We start from the raw sequence: 23,474 nt of genomic DNA on the forward strand, positions 1-23,474 counted from the left end.
CAATGACGTATATAATTCAATGACCGTGAGCTGTGTGACATGAGTGTAAAGACAGCTTGCAAACCTAAAAAATTATGAATTTGTCTGGTTTAGTGTGTTTTATGAGACGTTCGTTGTTACAGATGGAATGCAGAATTATACAGGCTACAGGACTTGACAGACAGTTTGGTGAGTTTGAACTTTACACAACATTCTGCCTTGTGTTTATTTGTAACTAGCTAGCTGGCTGGGTAACTAGCTAGCTGGCTGGCTAACATTAGCAGTAACTAGTTAGCTTGCTTTAAAACGTCCATGATAGCTATGTTACCCTGCATAATCTATGACTTTGACAGTAAGATAACTATGATGATGTACGTTTTTTATACGTGCATCAATCTATGAGTAGACTACTAGATGTATGATGAGTGATGACATACAGTACATTGGTTCTGTTTATTGCATAGATTGTTGATATATGATTGTGTCTCTGTGTGTTTTGTTTCTATACAGCCCCAGCTCTAGCTGTCCATGGCCCCAGCATCCACCCGCAGCCCCACGATGAGCAAGAAGCGACCACGGAGCCCAGCTTCCTGGACAATGTGCTCTGGATGGCAGCACCCAAGAAGAGACGGACAATAGAAATCAACCGGACTAGAAGACGAGACCCAAGCTTTATGCTCAAAGTTAAGGTATTAACTTTGGATTGTTTCAATGCACTGTGTATTGTTTCACTGGGTGACATTTCACTTGTAAGTCTTGTCCTCTGATGTACAGTTGTATGTAGCATGTTTTATGTAATGGTAGCTGCCATGAGTAAACGCTTTTGACTAATTTCTTAGTAAACGTTGCAATAAACACAATCGAAAAGGCAATGGATTTTTTTCTATAGTTTCATGCTCTCTCCCCCCTCCTACCATTTTCTCCCCGCCCCCTCCCATTTTCTCCCCGCCCCCTCCCATTTTCTCCCCGCCCCCTCCCATTTTCTCCCCCCCTCCCTCCCTCCCTCCCTCCCTTTCTCTCCCCCCTCCCCCCCTTTCTCTCCCCCTCCCCCCTTTCTCTCCCCCTCCCTCCCTTTCTCTCCCCCTCCCTCCCTTTCTCTCCCCCTCCCTCCCTTTCTCTCCCCCTCCCTCCCTTTCTCTCCTCCCTTTCTCTCCTCCCTCCCTTTCTCTCCCCCCCTCCCTTCTTCCCCCCTTTCTCTCGCCCCTCCCTCCCTTTCTCTCGCCCCTCCTCCCTCCCTCTCCCTCGCCCCTCCCTCCCTCCCTCTCCCTCCCTCCCTCGCTCTCCCCCCTCCCTCCTCGCTCTCCCCCTCCCTCGCTCTCCCCCTCCCTCCCTCGCTCTCCCCCTCCCTCCCTCGCTCTCCCCCTCCCTCCCTCGCTCTCCCCCCTCCCTCCCTCGCTCTTCGCTCTCCCTCTCCCCCTCACGTCTCTCTCCCCCTCCCCCCTCTTTGTCAGACCAACATTGAGCCGTGCGTGGAGTGTGGCCACCTGAAGCAGAAGCACATCCTGTGTGGGTTCTGTTATGAGAAGATCAGGAAGGAGACAGCGCTGATCCGAGGTCAGATTAAAGCCATGGAGGGCAGGCCTCTCAACACAGCAGTGCAGGAGACCCTGGTCCTGTATGACAGTGAGAGTCCAGGGGAGTCCGACAAAGACAAGAGGATAGTGGAGAGAAGCAGGAAACGACCCTCCTGGTTCCGTACCTATTGAGGATAGCATTTAGTCACACCAGTAATTAGTACCCTGCATATATCCCATTTTCTATATTTGAAGGAAATGCATTGATAAAAAAAAAAAACAACAGCATCGTTTATTTTTTTTATCAACACGTGACAGAACCTTCAAATGTGGTTTATTTTCTGTCTTGTTATTGGAACATGGCACAATGTAACATATTGTACACCTCTACACTTTATAAGGAACATGCTATACTTCTGTTGTTAATGAGAATAAATCTTTATTTGGGAAAAAATATATTTGAGGTCACTAATCAATGAGATTATTTACACAAATCTTTTTTAAAAGGTAGTCTAATAAAAAATCATTATAGAAAATATACATCAAAGGACATATCATTCATCACTTTTTTTGTATAGAACATATCCTAGAGAACAAAATCAGTTCTAGGTCTTTGTTAGCCTACAGGGGAGGGTTAAATCAAATGGGGCCCTGAATATATTTCAAACCTGGTTTAACCTAGGCAAAGAGCCATGTGTTTAACAACCCCAGGGAGGGCCAAGTCATTGAAACTCTTCAGGTTAAAGATGAGCGCTTTGTCCCTTAGAGTGAGTTGCAGCAACCGCTCCCTGTCAATATCTGATCCCACTGTGATAGCAACACCCACTGCGTTGGCCCTTCTCATGGAAGCAAAGTTCTTGTCTGAGGTCACTCCGTCTGTAATGAACACAAAGGTGAGCTCTGCGTCCGGACGTACCCCTCTGAACTGACCTCCAGGGTTACTGACGAGGTTCTCAGTTGCATAGAGAATAGCGCTGCCCAGAGTGGAGGATGAGTCGCGGTAGACTGCTTTAGAGACCAGGGAGCTGATCTTTCTGTGGTTGTTAGAGAAGTCCAGAAGAACCTCAGGGTCCTGCTCCCCTCCAAACTGCAGCACAGCGAAGCGAGCTCCTGAAGAGACCTCCTTGGAGAGAGGGATCGATTGGGAGAGTCTCTCGATGAAGTGCAGCACACTGATGAACTTTCTGCCCCCTGTTCTCTCAGAACCGTCAATGAAGAAGAGGATGTCTACGGGGCGCTGGATCACTGGAGCCAAACTCAAATCTTTGACAATAATACAAATAATATAATAATAATATAAATAATATATGCCATTTAGCAGACGCTTTTATCCAAAGCGACTTACAAAAGTCAATGTTATACAGACTGTTGATTCATAAACTCTTAATACATTTGTAGTTGGCTGTAATGTTCATATCCAGAATATATTGGAAAGACATTAATAGTTATTTTCCAACCGAACAAATATTAAAGGCTAGGGGTTTTCATTAGTGCAATATGAAAGAACAAGAAAAGCTTAGCCCCATAATTAGATGTAAAAAAATAAATAAAAAAGAAGTTGTCTTTTCACCTGAGGCACACTTCAGGTCTGGACAGATATTCTCTGGTTCTAGAGATATAAAGGAGTGAATGTAGTTCATTTGTCAGGGTGGGTGATTTTCACAAAATAAAAGCATTGAACTGTTGATAAAATGTAGTCTGCATCCCAAATGGCACCCTATCCCCTATATAGGGCTCTGGAAAGTAGTGCACTATATAGGGAATAGGGTGTCATTTGGGACTGAACCATATACTTGCCTGGGCAGAGGATTTGTTCTATTTCCTCTAAGAACTCCTCAGCTGTAAGTTCAGCGTAGACACTCAGGGTCTTCACCCGGTCGCCCATATTACAGGCTATCCTCTCCAGATTCTGCCTCTCTGCCCCAGAGTCAAACATATCCCCGATGGCGATGGCATAAACGTCCACCCCGTTACACAGGGCTCCAAGATTATCCAGGTCTTTAGGATCGTAGCGACCGTCTGTGATAACTATGGCCACCACCTTGGTCCTCCCCCTGCGACCTGGTACTATCAGCTGGTCGTATGTGTACTTCAGGGCAGAGGGAGTCCAGGTGCCTCCAGCGATCCACTCCATGGCTTTGACCTTTGTGTTAAAGGATGTCACAGAGGTGACGCTTCCATCGTCCATCCTGATGGCCTGAACTGCCCCCTGGTGACTGTACTGGACCACACCAAGACGAGATCCTTTTGGGGGTTTCAAATTGATTATATGTATAAAATATATATATATTTTAAATCCTGTTCCTAGAAATATTTGTGATCTATTGTTTTCCATTCAAACAGTGGTTGTAATAATAATAATAATACAGTAACATTAAGTTTACCTGAGACGTCAGATACGTTTTTGGCCATCTTCCCAAGCCTGTTTGCTACACTGATGACAAAGTTTTTAGCCAGGCTGAAGTTGGTTTTTCCAATACTTTCAGAGCTATCAATCACAAACACCAGGTCCAGGAGAGGGCAAACCTTTTCACAATCTACACAGAGAGGAAGTTAACAATAAGACTTGTGACATGGGCATTTTATATTATTACAGGAAAATTGGTTGTCATTATAACTGGAAATGAACCATTACCACAGCAGCCGCATGTTTCTCTGACAAATCCCATGATTTCACACTCCTGAAAGTCAAGAATATACATCAGCATTCTCTCAGCGAGATATGAAAGATTTACATTTTAGCCATTTAGCAGATGCTCTTATCCAGAGCGACTTACAGTTAGTTTTTTGTTTTGTTTTTCATACTGGCCCCCCGTGGGAATCGAACCCACAACCCTGGCGTTGCAAGCGCCATGCTCTACCAACTGAGCTACACGATATCTGTTAATCAGGATGAATAAATAAAGTCTGTTACTTACCGATAGACCAGAGGCCCCACGAGAACCAGGTCCTCCCTAGACACAGAAACATTTAATGGATGAAATTAATCACAAATGAGAACTAAATGCATCTGTGTATGTGTACATAGGAATAATACTTACCGGTGGTCCAGGTGGCCCCCTCACCCCTCTGTCCCCAGGAACACCCTCTTGCCCTGGCTCCCCCTGTAAAACAATCCACAGATGTTTTTTATAGGAATAAATTAATTGATTTAAATGAGTGCATTTATTAATATGATATCTCTGTTTGTGATATACTGCACGTACTGCCAGTCCTTTGGTTCCTGTAGTCCCCTGTGCTCCTTTCTCTCCATTATAACCTCTGGTGCCCTGAGAAAAATATAGACATGGTAGTGAATAGAGGGGTCCAACAATTTCAGATTTTAAATATGGATTGTTAAGAATAGGTACATAAGATTATCTGCAGTCCAGGTAAACCAGGGTCTCCTCTCCCTCCCTAAGAGAAAAATAAGGTTGAGTTAGCATGTTTGTCGTGGCACTAATTAAAACAGGATTACCAATCTAATTCAATTGCCAAAAGACATTCAAATTGGCTTTTGTTGTTCAGTCAAATGCAGTTCATACCTGTTTGCCTCTGGGACCTGGATAGTTATATCCATCATTCCCTCGATCTCCCTACCATGCAATTAAAAAAGAGAAACAGCATTTTTAGCACTATTTAGCCTCAGCTACCATTCCTGTGAAGGTGTACTACAAAAACACTAAGACCACTTTCTCATTCTAAGAAAATAAGGATTTGTCATCAATCATCGACCGTGACCAGGGCATGTCAACAAATAATCCTTTCCCCTCAAAGTCAATGTTTAGGGGGGCCCTACTCAGTACTCGATGTCCAGTTACCAACATCACCTCAAAGGAAATTCCTTCCATTGTCAGATTCAGGTATGTGTTATTATAGGCCTGTTGCAACGTGTCGAGTGTGTCATTTTGACTGCATATGAATAAAACGTTTAAATATCTCTGCAATTTTTTTACTCATGCCCTCCTTGACTTTTCCTAAATAAGTATGTTGTTAGAATTTCAATATCACAAACAGAATTTGTGCTATAAGCAATTTTATAAACTTGGTGGTTCGAGCCCTGAATCCTGATTGGCTGACAGCCGTGGTATATCAGACCGTATATCACGGGTATGACAAAACATGTATTTTTACTGCTCTAATTTAGTTGGTAACCAGTTTATAAAAGCAATAAGGCACCTCGGGGGTTTGTGGTATATGGCCAAAATACCACGGCTAAGGGCTGTATCCAAGCACTCCGTGTTGTGTTGTGCTAAAGAACAGCCCTTTGCCGTGGTATATTGGCCATATACCACACCCCCTTGTGCCTTATTGCTTAATTAAAGGGTAGGAATCAATCAATCAATCAATTTTATTTTATTTTATATAGCCCTTCGTACATCAGCTAATATCTCGAAGTGCTGTACAGAAACCCAGCCTAAAACCCCAAACAGCTAGTAATGCAGGTGTAGAAGCACGGTGGCTAGGAAAAACTCCCTAGAAAGGCCAAAACCTAGGAAGAAACCTAGAGAGGAACCAGGCTATGAGGGGTGGCCAGTCCTCTTCTGGCTGTGCCGGGTGGAGATTATAACAGAACCATACCAAGATGTTCAAAAATGTTCATAAGTGACAAGCATGGTCAAATAATAATCAGGAATAAATCTCAGTTGGCTTTTCATAGCCGATCATTAAGAGTTGAAAACAGCAGGTCTGGGACAGGTAGGGGTTCCATAACCGCAGGCAGAACAGTTGAAACTGGAATAGCAGCAATAGCAGCAAGGAAGCATGCGTTTTTACTCACCAAAGTAACAACACAGTGTGGTCAAATACTTAGTAACTTAGTTGTAGTCACTATCCGGTTACCTATAACTACAAACAGTTATTTGGGGGGATTTTTCATATTTATTAACTTATTTCCGGATATCTTCAAAACTACCCACAATGCACTATTTCTCAACGTCAAATGGAGAATCTACTCTGCGTTAGCTAGCTTGAGCTGGCTAACGTTGGCCCCAAGCCATGCAGACCAAGTGTTGGCAGTGGTTAGCTACAATCTACCAATCACGAGGAGGTGAAATGTAAACAACCAATTAGATTCCCCACACGTGGGGGCTGCATGATCTCCGTGAAGTAGGCTACCACACTTTTTCAACCTTGGCTTAGTATAGCACGCTACAGTAGCTGACTGACTGTGCTGTTGTGATCATTTCCATCTGTCTGGAGCCTTCCTCCAATCACCTCCCTCCTTGGCTCTTCTTCGGTAGCTACTTCAGCCATCAATCGGTAAGTCTCCGCTCTCTCTACTTTATATCTGTTGCCTTTTTTTTGTGTGCTACTTACCTATGTCGACCGTGCTGGTTGGCTAGCTAGGATAGTTATCTGGCTAGTCTAGCTAGCAGGATAGAATAACTAACTTTAGCTGGCTGGCTTGCTGGCTGAGATAACTGCATTTACCGGTAACATTATTTGATAACTGGTTAGATGGTGTCATGTATTTCAAAAACGTTGGTTTACTTTAATGTAGCTGTAAGCTAGGTGTTCATAGCAACTGGCTGACTCATGCAGTGCTAACGTAACGTTAGCAGGCTGGTAGGGATAATGCTAGCAGGCTAGTAGGGCTAGCAACCTTGCAAGCTGATTTGTAAGAATACATTCATAAAGTATTTGCTTGTAAGTTGGTAGAATTTTTGTATTGAAACCAGTAGTCGTGAGTGCAAACTATTTGGTTTAATTTGAAGTTATACATTTGAAGTTATTTCTGTTGGAGTTTACATTATAGGGAATAGGCTGGCTTGCCGGGTCCTGCAAAAGCATTTTCCGGCATTTTTGTGAATTCTGATCTGTTTGATGTAATTGATGTTTAACATTATTATTTATTTTTTAACCTGTTTTGCATGTTATTTTGGCATTAATACGTGTCAGATATCAGTTTGCAAACAATGTAAAACATTTTTTTTACAAAATCATTGAGTTAATAAAGCCGCATACCAAACATGGTCTCTTTTTTGCTTTCTTGAGTAAGGCAGCTCCAAAATGCAGGTATTTCAGCCTAGCTCAGTGCTTTCTGTGGTGGTGGTGCAGCCAGGAGAAAATACGGAGCATAGGGGTTGGTAATGTTCTCTAGTTGCGCCGGGATTGGCTCAGTGTTCTGTCACTCATGGGGACACTATGTCACCGTAAAATCTACGGGTAGAGCTCGAAAAATTCAAGCCCCTTGGGTGCTGCCATAGACTTACATTAGAAGTGCCTGTCCAAGAAGGCTCAAGGTCATTGGCCACAGATAAAATGACATCAAATCACGTTATATCTACTTTAGCTTTGATTAGACTGATCATGTCAACATCATACTTTCAAAATCTTAACTAGCAAGCTAGACAAGCAGTCATCATCATGCATCAAGTCGGCAATCTACTGGCAAATCCTTTTCAATCCTTGTCATATGAAGAGAAATGATAGATAAAACGTATCGGTGCTCATCGGCCATTGGACATAAACATTACACAACAAGATGGAAATCGCAAATTCAACAATGAGTGCTTAGGCGCCACTGCAGCCCCGGGTTCGATCCCAGGCTGTGTCTCTGCCGGCCGTGTCCGGGAGACCCATGGGAAAGTGCACAATTGGCCCAGCGTCGTCCGGGTTAGGCTCATCGTGCTCTAGCGACTCCTTGTGTTGGGCCGGTCGGTCGACTTCGGTCGACAATGTTTCCTCCGACACATTGGTGCTGCTGGTTTCCGGGTTAAGCGAGCAGTGTGTCAAGAAGCCATGTGTCTCTCGACCTTCGCCGAGTCCGTAGGGGAATTGCAGCGAAGAGACAAGATCGTAACTACCAATTGGATATCACGAAAAAGGGGGTAACGCCATGGGCCATGTTTGAACTCATTGGCCATGCTGTCACTCCAGCATGACTTCTGCCGCGTTCAAAACAACTGGAAACTCGGATCTGGAAATCTCAGACTTCAGTGAGTTCAAGACAACTGGGAACTCGGCTAAAACTAGCTCCGACTGGGAAAATACGGAAAATAATTTTGAACGGTCATCCAACTCTGAATTCCAAGTCGGGATTTCGGGCCTCTTCCTACAGCCCACAAGAAGGACCGCCGTGCCACCTTCCTGTTCAAGTGAGAACAGCACAACAAGGTGAGTCCACAAATGTCTTGTATGCTGCTGCATAAATGATGTAATATGCCAGGGAGATATGTATACTGTAGCTAAGAAAGTAATACTAAGTGTATGTTGTGTAGTAAGCTGTTAGTAGCTCATGTGCCTCACCCTAATAATTTGCTCCCTTTTCACCTCATAACTTAGCCAACTGTTCTGACTTGGTGGTGCACATTTAGCCTATAGCCTGTTTTAGAGAAATGTCATCATCGAATATTGTAAGAGCTTTCATTGTCTGCTTATATGACCCCTTTATTTATCCTACAGTTCTGACTTGATGCACAGGGAGAATACTGTACGAATGGCCCATGTTCTGAATTCTGTCGCCATACATTTCAAAGGTGCTGAACAAATAGTTATATTGACTACCTCCGTCCTAGCTCGCTCATTAATGTCTTAATCGAAATTACGGATTGCCTCTTATCTGCTCGTAAATCCCCTTGTGCCAAAGTTTATACATTTCAATTGTCAGTAGAAACCACATTTGTTTAAGCAAGTCAGCCATATCAGCTATGTTTTCTTTTAAAGGCAGTAAATTAGGCTGAATGAACTGTTTCGCTGCAAGACAAGGCTCTGCTGATAGCCAGGTGTAGCAGTGGTAAGGTGTTGGGACTCTGCTGCTGGGACAGCTTTATGTAGGCCCTAACAGTTTGTCGGCACCGTTTGTCACCGTTATAGTGCAATTCATGTATTGTTTAGTGTTGTGTAGTGGCTTTGCTGGCATGCATAAAAAAAAATGTGGGGAGTTTGCCCCACCAAGATTTACATGCTAAAATCGCCACTGCCAATGAATACAACCAACATGGATTCTCCTGTTGTGATGCAGTAAAAAACAGATCAGATGTTTGATGTTTTTAGTTTGTTTGTGGACACCTTATCTCCTCTCTTGCCAGCCTTGCCCCGTCGTCCAGCTCTGCCACTGTCTCCTCTGCTTCCCTGAAAGAGACATGTCGTCATGTTTCACCAAAATAGAATGTGTCAATGTATATGTTATGAGTCCTTTTCTTGTGTGATCGCAACGCACACCGCTGTATGAAGACACTATCACTTGGTCTACAGCTGATTTAATACAGACTTCAATATGAGACTCACAGTGTGGCCAGGATTTCCACCAGGTCCAGCTTGACCCTAATGAACAGAAATATTGTTTAAGCAGATGATTAGGTGGTTTGATTTGGCAGCCTAACAATCCTAGTTAGTAAACTAAAATAGTGTTAATCTCTCTGAACGATACAGACCCAGTCCCTTGGTTCCTTTTTGCCCAGGCAGACCAGGGTTTCCAACATAACCAGCAACTCCCTGTAACAGAGTCACACTTACTGTATTATTGTCTAAATAACTAGAAATTGATCGTGTTTCTGATAACGTGTCCTTCAGCTCCAGACCTTATCTCCACCGTCTCCACGATCACCCTGTGGTCCAGCCCTGCCACTCTGCTCAGCAACACCCTGAAGACAACACAATACCGGATGTACCAGGTGGACAAGACTCATGTTTCAAGAAGCCTATAGAGCCCCACAGTGGAGGTGTCATAATACCCTTAAAACCTAGTGGTCGAACAGGGAAATGGTACCAATTGTTTTTCCACCATTCATTTTTCCCATAGGGAATTTTAGAAACACTTAAAATAAGGGCTGTGTTTCGTGTAGGCTTACACTGGCGTGACGTTTTGATAACCATGTAAATCTCTCTCGGCCAATCGGCTCTATTTACTCTCAGATTCAAAAATGCTAATTAGCATCAAAGTAGACATCATGCAAGACTACAAATCCCTACAAGCTCCTGCATGTCATCTCTAGCTGACACCTTTGTAACAGGTATTGTGTAAATTTAAAACTTGCACAAGACAGTTCACATAATTGTCCATTAAATACATTTTGTCCATTTATTAATTACTAAATTTAGCTAACATTAGATAGTTAATCCAGAGATTCTTACCTTGCCTCGATTCGGCAGTCTCGTCCAGATCATCATGGCATTTGTAGTTCTTTATGATATCCACATTAGCAGCTAATTTGCATTTCATTTTTGGGGGGTAAATACAGGCAAATATATTGATAAAAGTCACCTTGTCCTAGAGAGATTTACACGGTTATCAAAACGTCATGCCAGGGTAAGCATACACAAAATATAGCCCTTATTTTAAGTGTCTCTAAAATCCCCTATGGTAAAAATGAATGGTGGAAAAATGATTGGAACCATTTCCTGGTTTGACCGCTAGGTTTTATGGGTATTATGACTCATACTGTGGTACTCTATATGGAACAGGACACTGTACAAAGGTACTAAATTCAAGAATCAGGTGAGGAATCCAAATACCTTTTCACCTGGCTTGCCCGCGTCACCCTTGATACCAAAGTCACCGGCAGGACCAGCTTCTCCCTGTGAGACCACAAAGGTGGAGGAGGACATTTATAACCACATGCATACAGACTATGTAGTACATTTACAATCACACATACAGTGCATTTGGAAAGTATTCAGACCCCTTGACTTTTTCCACATTTTGTTATGTTACAGCCTTATTCTAAAATGGATTACATTGTTTTTTCCCCGTCATCAATACCGCATAATGACAAAGCAAAAACAGGTTTTTAGACATTTTTGCACATTTATAAAAGAGAAAAAACGGAAATATCACATTTACATAAGTATTCAGACCCTTTACTCAGTACTTTGTTGAAGCACCTTTGGCAGCGATTACAGCCTTGTGTCTTCTTGGGTATGACGCTACAAGCTTGGCACACCGGTATTTGGGGAGTTTCTCCCATTCTTCTCTGCAGATCCTCTCAAACTCTGTCAGGTTGGATGGGGAGCGTTCCTGCACAGCTATCTTCAGGTCTCTCCAGAGATGTTCGATCGTGTTCAAGTCCGGGCTCTGGCTGGGCCACTCAAGAACATTCAGAGATTTGTCCCGAAGCCACTCCTGCATTGTCTTGGCTGTGTGCTTAGGGTCGTTGGAAGATAAACCTTCGCCCCAGTCTGAGGTCCTGAGCGCTCTGGAGCAGGTTTTCATCAAGGATCTCTCTGTACTTTGCTCCGTTCATCTTTCCCTCGATCCTGACTAGTCTCCCAGTCCCTGCCGCTGAAAAACATCCCCACAGCATGATGCTGCCACCACCATGCTTCACTGTAGGGATGGTGCCAGGTTTCCTCCAGATGTGACGCTTGGCATTCAGGCCAAAGTGTTCAATCTTGGTTTCATCAGACCAGAGAATCTTGTTTCTCATGGTCTGAGAGTCCTTTAGGTGCCTTTTGAAAAACTCTAAGCGGGCTGTCATGTGCCTTTACTAAGGAGTGGCTTCCGTCTGGCCACTCTACCATAAAGGCCTGATTGGTGAAGTGCTGCAGAGATGGTTGTCCTTCTGGAAGATTCTCCCATCTCCACAGAGGAATTCTGGAGCTCTGTCAGAGTGCCCATCGGGTCTTGGTCACCTCCCTGACCGAGGCCCTTCTCCCCAAATTGCTCAGTTTGGCCGGGCGGCCAGCTCTAGGAAGTCTTGGTGGTTCCAAACTTCTTCCATTTAATAATGATGGAGGTCACTGTGTTCTTGGGGACCTTCAATGCTGCAGAAATATTTTGGTACCCTTCCCCAGATATGTGCCTCGACACAATCCTGTCTTGGAGCTCTACGGTCAATTACTTTGATTGGTTTTTGTTCTGACATACACTGTCAACTGTGGGACCTTATATACAGTGGGGGAAAAAAGTATTTAGTCAGCCACCAATTGTGCAAGTTCTCCCACTTAAAAAGATGAGAGAGGCCTGTAATTTTCATCATAGGTACACGTCAACTATGACAGACAAAATGAGAAAAAAAAATCCAGAAAATCACATTGTAGGATTTTTAATGAATTTATTTGCAAATTATGGTGGAAAATAAGTATTTGGTCAATAGCAAAAGTTTCTCAATACTTTGTTATATACCCATTGTTGGCAATGACACAGGTCAAACGTTTTCTGTAAGTCTTCACAAGGTTTTCACACACTGTTGCTGGTATTTTGGCCCATTCCTCCATGCAGATCTCCTCTAGAGCAGTGATGTTTTGGGGCTGTCGCTGGGCAACACAGACTTTCAACTCCCTCCAAAGATTTTCTATGGGGTTGAGATCTGGAGAATGGCTAGGCAACTCCAGGACCTTGAAATGCTTCTTACGAAGCCACTCCTTCGTTGCCCGGGCGGTGTGTTTGGGATCATTGTCATGCTGAAAGACCCAGCCACATTTAATCTTCAATGCCCTTGCTGATGGAAGGAGGTTTTCACTCAAAATCTCACGATACATGGCCCCATTCATTCTTTCCTTTACACGGATCAGTCGTCCTGGTCCTTTTGCAGAAAAACAGCCCCAAAGCATGATGTTTCCACCCCCATGCTTCATAGTAGGTATGGTGTTCTTTGGATGCAACTCAGCATTCTTTGTCCTCCAAACATGACGAGTTGAGTTTTTACCATAAAGTTCTATTTTGGTTTCATCTGACCATATGACATTCTCCCAATCCTCTTCTGGATCATCCAAATGCACTCTAGCAAACTTCAGACGGGCCTGGACATGTACTGGCTTAAGCAGGGGGACACGTCCGGCACTGCAGGATTTGAGTCCCTGGCGGCATAGTGTGTAACTGATGGTAGGCTTTGTTACTTTGGTCCCAGCTCTCTGCAGGTCATTCACTAGGTCCCCCCGTGTGGTTCTGGGATTTTTGCTCACCGTTCTTGTGATCATTTTGACCCCACGGGGTGAGATCTTGCGTGGAGCCCCAGATCGAGGGAGATTATCAGTGGTCTTGTATGTCTTCCATTTCCTAATAATTGCTCCCACAGTTGATTTCTTCAAACCAAGCTGCTTACCTATTGCAGATTCAGTCTTCCCAGCCTGGTGCAGGTCTACAATTTTGTTTCTGGTGTCCTTTGACAGCTCTTTGGTCTTGGCCATAGTGGAGTTTGGAGTGTGACTGTTTGAGGTTGTGGACAGGTGTCTTTTATACTGATAACAAGTTCAAACAGGTGCCATTAATACAGGTAACGAGTGGAGGACAGAGGAGCCTCTTAAAGAAGAAGTTACAGGTCTGTGAGAGCCAGAAATCTTGCTTGTTTGTAGGTGACCAAATACTTATTTTCCACCATAATTTGCAAATAAATTCATAAAAAATCCTACAATGTGAATTTGTTTTCCTCATTTTGTCTGTCATAGTTGACGTGTACCTATGATGAAAATTACAGGCCTCTCTCATGTTTTTAAGTGGGAGAACTTGCACAATTGGTGGCTGACTAAATACTTTTTTCCCCCACTGTAGACAGGTGTGTGCCTTTCCAAATCATGTCCAATCAATTGAATGTACTGCAGGTGGACTCGAATCAAGTTGTAGAAACATCTCAAGGATTATCAATGGAAACAGGATGCACCTGAGCTCAATTTGAGTCTCATAGCAAAGGTTCTGAATACTTATGTTATAAAGGTATTTCTATTTTTAATTTTTAATAAATTAGCAAATATTTCTAAAAACCTGTTTTGACTTTGTCATTATGGGGTATTGTGGATAGATTGATGAGAAAAAATTTTTTTGAATACATTTTAGAAGAAGGCTGTAACGTAACAAAATGTGGAAAAAGTCAAGGGGTCTGAATATTTTCCGAATGCACTGTGTATTACGCTCAAAGTCGCTGCATTATCTCACCGGCATGCCAGCATCTCCTTTACATCCAGGGGAGTCTTTCCCTGGAAAACAATGAAGTAGATGGCATCAGTAACTAGACATGTCTAAATATACTGTATTTTTATCAATAAGTTAGCAAATAAATAAGACATACCTTTTCGCCATCAATGCCATTATACCCAGGAGATCCACTTTGACCCTGAGGAGATCCGATTGAGTAAATTGTTCATTGGCAATTGGTTACATAGTGCATGTCCTAATGAACTGATCCTGCTGACTACGCCAAATGCAGCATGTAGATAACATCAATCTAATGGAATCATTAATGAACCAATCATGTTTGAGATTAATTCATATCAGTGGAAAGGGAGTACCTTTAGCCCAGATCCTCCAATATCTCCCTGTGAAACAATGACAAAATATGATGTCAAATACGGACATATAAAAAGCTTAGTAGTGTATACGCGAGTATCAAATTGTTAGAGCATTTTCTAATATGTTACCTTCTCTCCTTTGAGGCCTGGAAGACCCTGTAAATATAAATTAGGTAAATAATGTATGAAATATTCAATCAAAGCACCATGGCACAAAAAAAGATAAACGTTAGAAATATCATCATTCCTCTTACCTTCAGTCCATGCAAACCTATCGGGCCCTCGATACCAAGGTCTCCCTGTAGGAAAAAAGCCAACATAAATGAAATGTTAAATCATATTGAGTGTAAATGGCTAGTGCATCCTGTATTGTGTCATCATGTATTTAATCTAACCGGTGGCCCAGGTTGAAGTGTCATAAACCGAAACATATTTAGGTTTATCAAAATAAGAGGTTGCTTACTTACTTTCATTCCCTTGTATCCTTTCGGCCCGGCGGCTCCTTCTGTTTGGATGCACATAGGAGCTTGGCACTAGAGAGAAATCACAGAAGATATGGTCAGAGAGGTTTCAAATATAAAAAAGAAGAAAGACAATTGTGTCCTTCGTTTTACAACCCTTCAGTGCTTCACATGACTCACCTCAAATTCAGTCTCTTTGATCTAGAAAGAGAAAGAAATGACAGCGTATTAAACAGAAACTAGGATACATACAACACACAGAAACTGTAACACTGCCACAAACTAGGATACATACAACACACAGAAACTGTAACACTGCCACAAACTAGGATACATACAACACACAGAAACTGTAACACTGCCACAAACTAGGATACATACAACACACAGAAACTGTAACACTGCCACAAACTAGGATACATACAACACACAGAAACTGTAACACTGCCACAAACTAGGATACATACAACACACAGAAACTGTAACACTGCCCCATCTTGGCATCACCCATGACAGCACAAAACATCCCTACTCCACTTCACAAATGGAAGCTTCACTATGAACCTACCATGGTGTCAGTTATCCTGATGACAGCAGCCTGGCGGTTGCTAGCTGGGAATGCCATGTAGTCCTTCCTATACAGCTCCACAGGAGAACTGACAATCTGCTTGAGCTCACTCTCCATGGTTTCCTCGTTGGTGGCCACTACGAAGATCTTGATGCCAGCTGCCTTGGCAGCCTCGGCAGCCTGTGAGACCCCTCCACAGGGGCTACCAGTGATGTGGCCGTCAGTCAGGACCACAGCGTACTGGAGCCGGGGCTTTCCCCTGGCCGCTAGCCTCACCTGCTCTGTCATGTTCCTCAGGGCACAGTCGATGAAGGTACCCCTACCAATGTACCTGGTAACGAGGAAAATAAAGGATTAGCACGCTCAACTCTTATGAAGGATTGGTACGCTCAACTCTTATGAAGGATTGGTGCGCTCAACTCTTTTGAAGGATTGGTGCGCTCAACTCTTATGAAGGATTGGTGCGTGCAACTCTTCTGAAGGATTGGTGCGCTCAACTCAGTATTACCTTATAATACTCCCAAAAGAGATGAAGAGGATTCAGTAAGTAAGTAAGCAAGTAATAATGAGGGAGGGAGGGAGGGAGGGAGGTTGGGAGGGAGGGAGGGAGGGAGGGAGGTTGGGAGGGAGGTTGGGAGGGAGGGAGGGAGGGAGGGAGGGAGGGAGTGACTGACTGGCTGGCTGAGTGGCTGAGTGAGTAATGTACCTGATGGCCTGTGCCCTTCCCAGGAAGACTGCCGCATCAGTGACCACCTGGCTGAAGACTTCCACGCGGTCTGAGAAGTGCAGCCCACCGTAGGCCCACTGGACCCTCTTGGCCCTGAGGGTGGTGGTCTGGAGCCTCTCCACAAACATCTGGAGGAACACCTTGAGCTCCTCCACCAGACTGCCCCAGGGGAACTCCCTCAGAGCAACACTCTCAGAGGTGTCCATGGCGAAGTACACGTTGATGGGGCAGTTGTCCTTTTGGTCTGGACAGAGGGTGAGAAAATAATGTGAAGTAGTTCATGAATATCAACCATTATTCCACCACAATGGCTAAGCTACTTGTGTATAATAGACCTAAGTTTACGACATGTATCTACAATATTGATAAAAAGTATATCGATCATATCACAACATTTGATGGCTCTTGTAATTCAGATTCACAGCCACGGTCTCTATGCTTCCACCCCGCCATACCATTGATGTTCCTGGGCCTCACTAGCAGGTGGTCGTATTCTGAGTCCTGGGCAGAGACCCGGGTAGAGACCTGGAGGACCCACAGCAATAGGACAACCCTCAGCACTCCTGCCATGATGCCTCTGTGTGTGGAGGTGTACAGGTGGCCGATCTGTATGAGACTGTCTCCACAGAAAAGGAAAAGGTTTAGCATTATATTACCTACTGTGTGGAACAAAATAAACGCGGCAGGTAGCCTCAAAGTTAGAGCGTTGGGCCAGTAACCGAAAGGTCGCTGGTTCGAACATCGGAGCCGACAAAGTGAAAAATCTGTCTCTGTGCCCTTGAGCAAGGCACTTAACCCTAATTGCTCCAGGGGCGCTGGAAAATGGTGACCCTGGCCGTGACCCCATTCCCTGCGGGTGTCTCAGGGGGAGTTGGGATATGCAAGAAACACATTTCCATTACACAAATATAAGCACCCCCCAAATTATTATAATATATTTTCTGAGGAATATAGCCACATACTTCTGCTGGTATAAGAAGGCAGGTTATCGTCTGAAACTACACTACCGTTCAAAAGTTTGGGGTCACTTAGAAATGTCCTTGTTTTCGAAAGAAAAGCAATTATTTTGTCCATTAAAATAACATCAAATTGATCAGAAATACAGTGTAGACATTGTTAATGTTGTAAATGGCTATTGTAGCTGGAAACGGCAGATTTTTTATGGAATATCTACATAGGCGTACAGAGGCCCATTATCAGCAACCATCAGTCCTGTGATCCAATGGCACGTTGTGTTTGCTAATCCAAGTTTATCATTTTAAAAGGCTAATTGATCATTAGAAAACTTGTATTTTGTCCTCATCACGACTGAAATAGCATGCTACTTTATATGAAAAAGATTGTTTGATTACTAGACTTTCTAAAATACCAAACAGAAGCTATTAACAGTAATCGCTTCCATTCCATTTCAAGAACACCTTCAAGTATGTTCATCTCAATTCACCTTAGATGTATAATAACAGTCATCATTAAAAATAAAAGTAATACAATTAATAATGACTAATAATTTGGTTATTAATTTGACTGACCTGCAATGGAAGAGTTTAAGATCTGTTGCCACAACAGTCTGATCCTCTGCTAAATCCTGTACCTGCAGAATCAGTCCCTCGGAGCGGGAAAGGAGAAGGTATGTTTTCCATGCCTGTTGAGACGTGCCATACATCTAGTGAGGAAAAGACTCCTCCTGTGCATTCAGCCTGACTGGGGTTTGCGTCCCAAATGGCACCCTATGGGTCCTTGTCAAAAGTAGTGTACTACATAGGGAATAGGGTGGCATTTGGGACGTAACCTGGACTTTATCACAGGGGGTACATATAACAGCAACAGTTGACAGATTCACTCACAATTGGAGAGAAGAGGAACTTGTACTGTACCCGCTTAGGTAGCCAGGTAAGATGAATGAAATGGTCAGATATAGTGGGGAAAAAAAGTATTTAGTCAGCCACCAATTGTGCAAGTTCTCCCACTTAAAAAGATGAGAGAGGCCTGTAATTTTCATCATAGGTACACGTCAACTATGACAGACAAATTGAGAATTTTTTTCTCCAGAAAATCACATTGTAGGATTTTTAATGAATTTATTTGCAAATTATGGTGGAAAATAAGTATTTGGTCACCTACAAACAAGCAAGATTTCTGGCTCTCACAGACCTGTAACTTCTTCTTTAAGAGGCTCCTCTGTCCTCCACTCGTTACCTGTATTAATGGCACCTGTTTTAACTTGTTATCAGTATAAAAGACACCTGTCCACAACCTCAAACAGTCACACTCCAAACTCCACTATGGTTAATACCAAAGAGTTGTCAAAGGACACCAGAAACAAAATTGTAGACCTGCACCAGGCTGGGAAGACTGAATCTGCAATAGGTAAGCAGCTTGGTTTGAAGAAATCAACTGTGGGAGCAATTATTAGGAAATGGAAGACATACAAGACCACTGATAATCTCCCTCGATCTGGGGCTCCACGCAAGATCTCACCCCGTGGGGTCAAAATGATCACAAGAACGGTGAGCAAAAATCCCAGAACCACACGGGGGGACCTAGTGAATGACCTGCAGAGAGCTGGGACCAAAGTAACAAAGCCTACCATCAGTAACCCACTACGCCGCCAGGGACTCAAATCCTGCAGTGCCAGACGTGTCCCCCCTGCTTAAGCCAGTACATGTCCAGGCCCGTCTGAAGTTTGCTAGAGTGCATTTGGATGATCCAGAAGAGGATTGGGAGAATGTCATATGGTCAGATGAAACCAAAATAGAACTTTTTGGTAAAAACTCAACTCGTCGTGTTTGGAGGACAAAGAATGCTGAGTTGCATCCAAAGAACACCATACCTACTGTGAAGCATGGGGGTGGAAACATCATGCTTTGGGGCTGTTTTTCTGCAAAGGGACCAGGACGACTGATCCGTGTAAAGGAAAGAATGAATGGGGCCATGTATCGTGAGATTTTGAGTGAAAACCTCCTTCCATCAGCAAGGGCATTGAAGATGAAACGTGGCTGGGTCTTTCAGCATGACAATGATCCCAAACACACCGCCCGGGCAATGAAGGAGTGGCTTCATAAGAAGCATTTCAAGGTCCTGGAGTGGCCTAGCCAGTCTCCAGATCTCAACCCCATAGAAAATCTTTGGAGGGAGTTGAAAGTCTGTGTTGCCCAGCGACAGCCCCAAAACATCACTGCTCTAGAGGAGATCTGCATGGAGGAATGGGCCAAAATACCAGCAACAGTGTGTGAAAACCTTGTGAAGACTTACAGAAAACATTTGACCTGTGTCATTGCCAACAAAGGGTATATAACAAAGTATTGAGAAACTTTTGTTATTGACCAAATACTTATTTTCCACCATAATTTGCAAATAAATTCATTAAAAATCCTACAATGTGATTTTCTGGATTTTTTTTTCTCATTTTGTCTGTCATAGTTGACGTGTACCTATGATGAAAATTACAGGCCTCTCTCATCTTTTTAAGTGGGAGAACTTGCACAATTGGTGGCTGACTAAATACTTTTTTTCCCCACTGTATATCGTTAGAAATGTATAGGTACCTCTCAAATAATCGCTTCGTGGTGTTTTTAGCCAATTCTTAATCGACACAAATCACTTCTTCAAACATTTTACCTGTGGAACCAAAAAATAGACTGTCATTTCCCGGACATTGCCCTTTCCCTTAGCTCTGCAGTCGCGATGGTTATGACCTGTTTTGTTACAGTATTTACACGGGGCCTTACACTCTCTAGCAAAATTCTCTAGTCTTTCCTGACTCTCCAAAAGCCATACTCTCGCTGTGTCTAGCCCCTCCCCTCGCTGTTTCTTCAAATCCGTTCCACAGTTTAGCCTCTAATTTCTCCACATCGAGATGCCCAATAAATCCATACCTCTTCTCCCAAATGGATCCATAAAACATATTTATTTGATCCCCTTAACATAATGCTATATCTTTCATCCCCCGTTAATTCTCGGACCTCTTTAGAATATTTATTTCCCATGGTGGAAAAATAAGAAATCCCCCCCGTTTAGTAATAATTCAATCCAGAATTATTTTCCTGGGACTTATTATTTGGTGCGACTCTTGAGCCAATGTTTATGATCTGCTTTTGTAATTAACCATTTAAATTATCCAACCCCGTAACCCAGAGTTTTTTTAAAACACCAGTTTCATGAAACGGATGAGACAACAATTTTTTTTCTCACACGACCTATTTTAGTCCCTTCCTTGAAACAATTATCACGTATTTCGATGGATCATTAGGTCTCACACTTATACAACCTTATACGATATTTTACTAACACTATCCATAAATAGACAGAGTTAGAGCAAATCCCCAGTTGTTTATGACTCTTGACTTGTTTAATGTATCTATCTTACACGATGATAATTATCTCCCTTCCTGTTTATATTGTAAACACTGTACCCCGTACAATCTCAATATTAACTAGTTTATTTTAGTAATGGCCATTCACCTTGAGTCATTTCAGACCCCCTTCCTCCCTTTTAATTATCTTATGAGATTTTGGTAACTATTCTCTGCCCTCCACAAGAATTACTATTCTCATACAAGTTCAAATAATTACACCAAAATCCATGAATAAAAATGACTGACCTTCTCTTTGCAGTTCGGATTTAAATGCTTTTTCAAATCTCGTTAACGTCTTTATCGTTCATAAGATTCATCACCGGCCTGTTTATAACCTTAACGTCGAAGGCCAGGTCTATTCTATACGGATGCTATCATCCGCCCATGCACGGTTTTCGGTGTCCTCAGAACGATAAAGACGTATTTTGAGATCCGGCTCGAAGGACCATTTGTCACGAGAATTTCTATCTCTAATTAATCAAACTTAATGCTCTGAATAATTCCCAGAGGGTGTAAATTCTCTGGTTTAATCATGAATTAAACAAAGGTCCGCAACCAGCAAGAATGATCTGTATTTTTAATCATGGAGAGCTCTGGCGCCAAAAAACATACATACAGCTTTTATACCGCTTGACACACAAATGCACTTTGCTCCGCCCACCTTTAAACCGTTTCTTAGTCCCCTTCACCCTGGAATGCTTTCTCAACAGTTTCTAACTCCTCCCCCTCTGTTAGTGGGTTGACACTACATTATAACTCTAACACCGTTCACACATTTATACTGTATTTGGGGTGAAATCCTTTAGTCATTATTCTTAAAATACAAATGAATCTATCAGACCTTCAGGTTGAAACATTGCTTAATGAAACAACGAGAGCATTCACTTGCACAGTGCACCACAAAATCTCCAAGATACAGTGGTATTGGTAAGGGGGAGTTATGAATGCAGAGATGGGGCTCACTCACCTTGATAGCATGCATCCCTAGCTGTGCAGCTGCCTTAACGTTGAACTCCAGGTTATCCAGGAACACAGCTTAATGGGCAGAGACACCCAGTCTGTTCAGACACAGGTGGTAGATCCTGGGGTCTGGCTTATTGAGGCCCTCCCTACACGATTCAACTATCTACAACCAGAGATGGACGGAGGGGGAGAGAGAGAGAGGAAGGGTTAGGGGGTACAGCAGTAATGAGAGAGGTGGGAAAGAGGGATGGTGAGAGAGGGGATGGGGACAGATGGGGAGAGAGAGAGAGAGCGAGAGAGAGAGAGAGAGGAAGTCTGCATTGAATTCATAATGCAATTTCTGCACTAACTGTTACACAGCTACTATTTGTGTTACTTTTAATATCATTACTACATAATGTGTGCGTCCCAATTCCTATGTAGTGCACTACTTTTGACCAAGGTCTATAGGGCTCCCATAGGGCTCTGATCAAAAGTAGTGCACTATATAGGGAATAGGGGGCTATTTGGGACGCAGTCAATGTAAACATAAAATGCTTAGTCACCACATCGAAGAGAGAGTGGTCCAGAGGCAGGAAGGGGTCACCGTTCAGCTGGAGGAAGTTGTTGCTGAGAACAGCAGTCTTCAGGCCCCTGGAGCGAGCACACAATATGGCCTCCATCAGGACGGGTAGAGTCCTGGTCATTGGCCCACTGGTCAGGTCAGACAAGAATGAGCCAATGGGAACAGGACATCCTGCCTGAGGGTGGCGCAGCAGAGGGGGATAATGAATGAAGATATGGGGCTGAATCCCAAATGGCACCCTATTCCCTTGTTTAGTGCACTACTTTTGACCAGGGCCAATAGGGTACAGGCTGTAGGTACAGAGATACATGGCTAGTCGTGATGTAGTAGACATACGCTCACTATCTCACTGCATTGCCTGCCGAAGGCCTCCACAAACTCCTCAACCCCAAGCTCTCCACGCATGAACCTCTTCCACGCGTTCGCCTCCCCACCTGTCCTGATGGCCTTGCCCAGAGGAACACTGTTCTGTTGTTCAAACACTACAGAGAAAAAGAGACCAAGAATATTATGTTGCACTGTATTGACTTGTATGTATTGAGGCCCTTTGCTCCATTAGGAATTGAACGGAAATAAGTAGGCCTCCCGTAATTGACTATTTTTGATGTTGTGTTATACAAGGCTTGTGTGGTACATTGTGTGGCACATTGTGTGGCACATATGACATACCTGTTGCCACTTTGACAGGTGACGGAATGAGCACTCCATACATGTCAAAAATGACAGCTTTGTAAGTGGAGATGGCAGCAAAGCTTCTGTGACAGAGGCGTCTTCAGACTCCACAACTGAGACCTGAATTGTGCAGCAGTCCGCATCTTCTTCATCATCATCATCATCTTGGTTTTGCACAAGAAAAGGGTACAAAGATTGTTAGTCAAATGAGAGAAGAGAACACTCTAAAACAAGTAAAGATTGCTGCACTGTGTCTGACAACAATACCTCCTTGGGTAAATCGAAATTCTAACATTGGAAAGTTACTAGGAGACAGTAGAAAAGTTTTCCCCTTCTTTCAATCTGACCTCTTACTTCAACGTTGTCACTGTCAGATTGTTGTCAACGTCTCTCTCTTACCTGTGTTGACCTTACGCTGGCTAACGTTGATTACAGAGTATGATGTGATACTCTTGTATTCTGAAGATACACATTTGCAGTACTGTTTACAATGCAGACATGTTGTACTTGAATGTAGGTCATGT

General features: G+C 43.3%; 2 protein-coding genes across 6 annotated transcripts; one reads left to right on the top strand and one right to left on the bottom strand.

Moving 5' to 3' along the window:
• On the top strand, positions 1–1,949 carry LOC121586089 (39S ribosomal protein L32, mitochondrial). Its single transcript, XM_041902554.1, has 3 exons — positions 1–168; positions 490–668; positions 1,431–1,949. Exons 1-3 carry the CDS (start codon positions 75–77, stop codon positions 1,683–1,685), a joined length of 528 nt encoding a protein of 175 aa, XP_041758488.1. The 5' UTR covers positions 1–74; the 3' UTR covers positions 1,686–1,949.
• LOC121586087 (collagen alpha-2(VI) chain) lies at positions 1,820–23,457 on the bottom strand. 5 transcript variants are annotated; one of them, XM_041902549.1, is made up of 29 exons: positions 23,350–23,457; positions 22,948–23,114; positions 22,621–22,760; positions 22,259–22,453; positions 21,718–21,876; positions 17,925–18,037; positions 16,851–17,011; positions 16,375–16,639; positions 15,669–15,999; positions 15,281–15,301; positions 15,107–15,172; positions 14,894–14,938; positions 14,769–14,795; positions 14,640–14,666; positions 14,420–14,464; positions 14,287–14,327; positions 10,932–10,994; positions 9,998–10,060; positions 9,851–9,911; positions 9,705–9,740; positions 9,486–9,548; positions 4,700–4,762; positions 4,535–4,597; positions 4,412–4,447; positions 4,129–4,174; positions 3,878–4,030; positions 3,291–3,737; positions 3,064–3,102; positions 1,820–2,756 (listed from the first exon to the last, which is right to left on the bottom strand). In XM_041902549.1, exons 5-29 carry the CDS (start codon positions 21,730–21,732, stop codon positions 2,167–2,169), a joined length of 2,880 nt encoding a protein of 959 aa, XP_041758483.1. In that variant the 5' UTR covers positions 21,733–21,876; positions 22,259–22,453; positions 22,621–22,760; positions 22,948–23,114; positions 23,350–23,457; the 3' UTR covers positions 1,820–2,166. The 5 variants fall into 5 exon arrangements, with proteins under 5 accessions (XP_041758483.1, XP_041758482.1, XP_041758485.1 ...); XM_041902548.1 differs by having other exon boundaries at positions 22,615–22,760; XM_041902551.1 differs by lacking the exon at positions 22,259–22,453 and having other exon boundaries at positions 22,615–22,760.
• Between the last annotated feature and the right edge of the window lie 17 nt (positions 23,458–23,474).

This window comes from Coregonus clupeaformis, chromosome 17 (assembly GCF_020615455.1).
Source record: "Coregonus clupeaformis isolate EN_2021a chromosome 17, ASM2061545v1, whole genome shotgun sequence".
Taxonomy (NCBI): domain Eukaryota; kingdom Metazoa; phylum Chordata; class Actinopteri; order Salmoniformes; family Salmonidae; genus Coregonus; species Coregonus clupeaformis.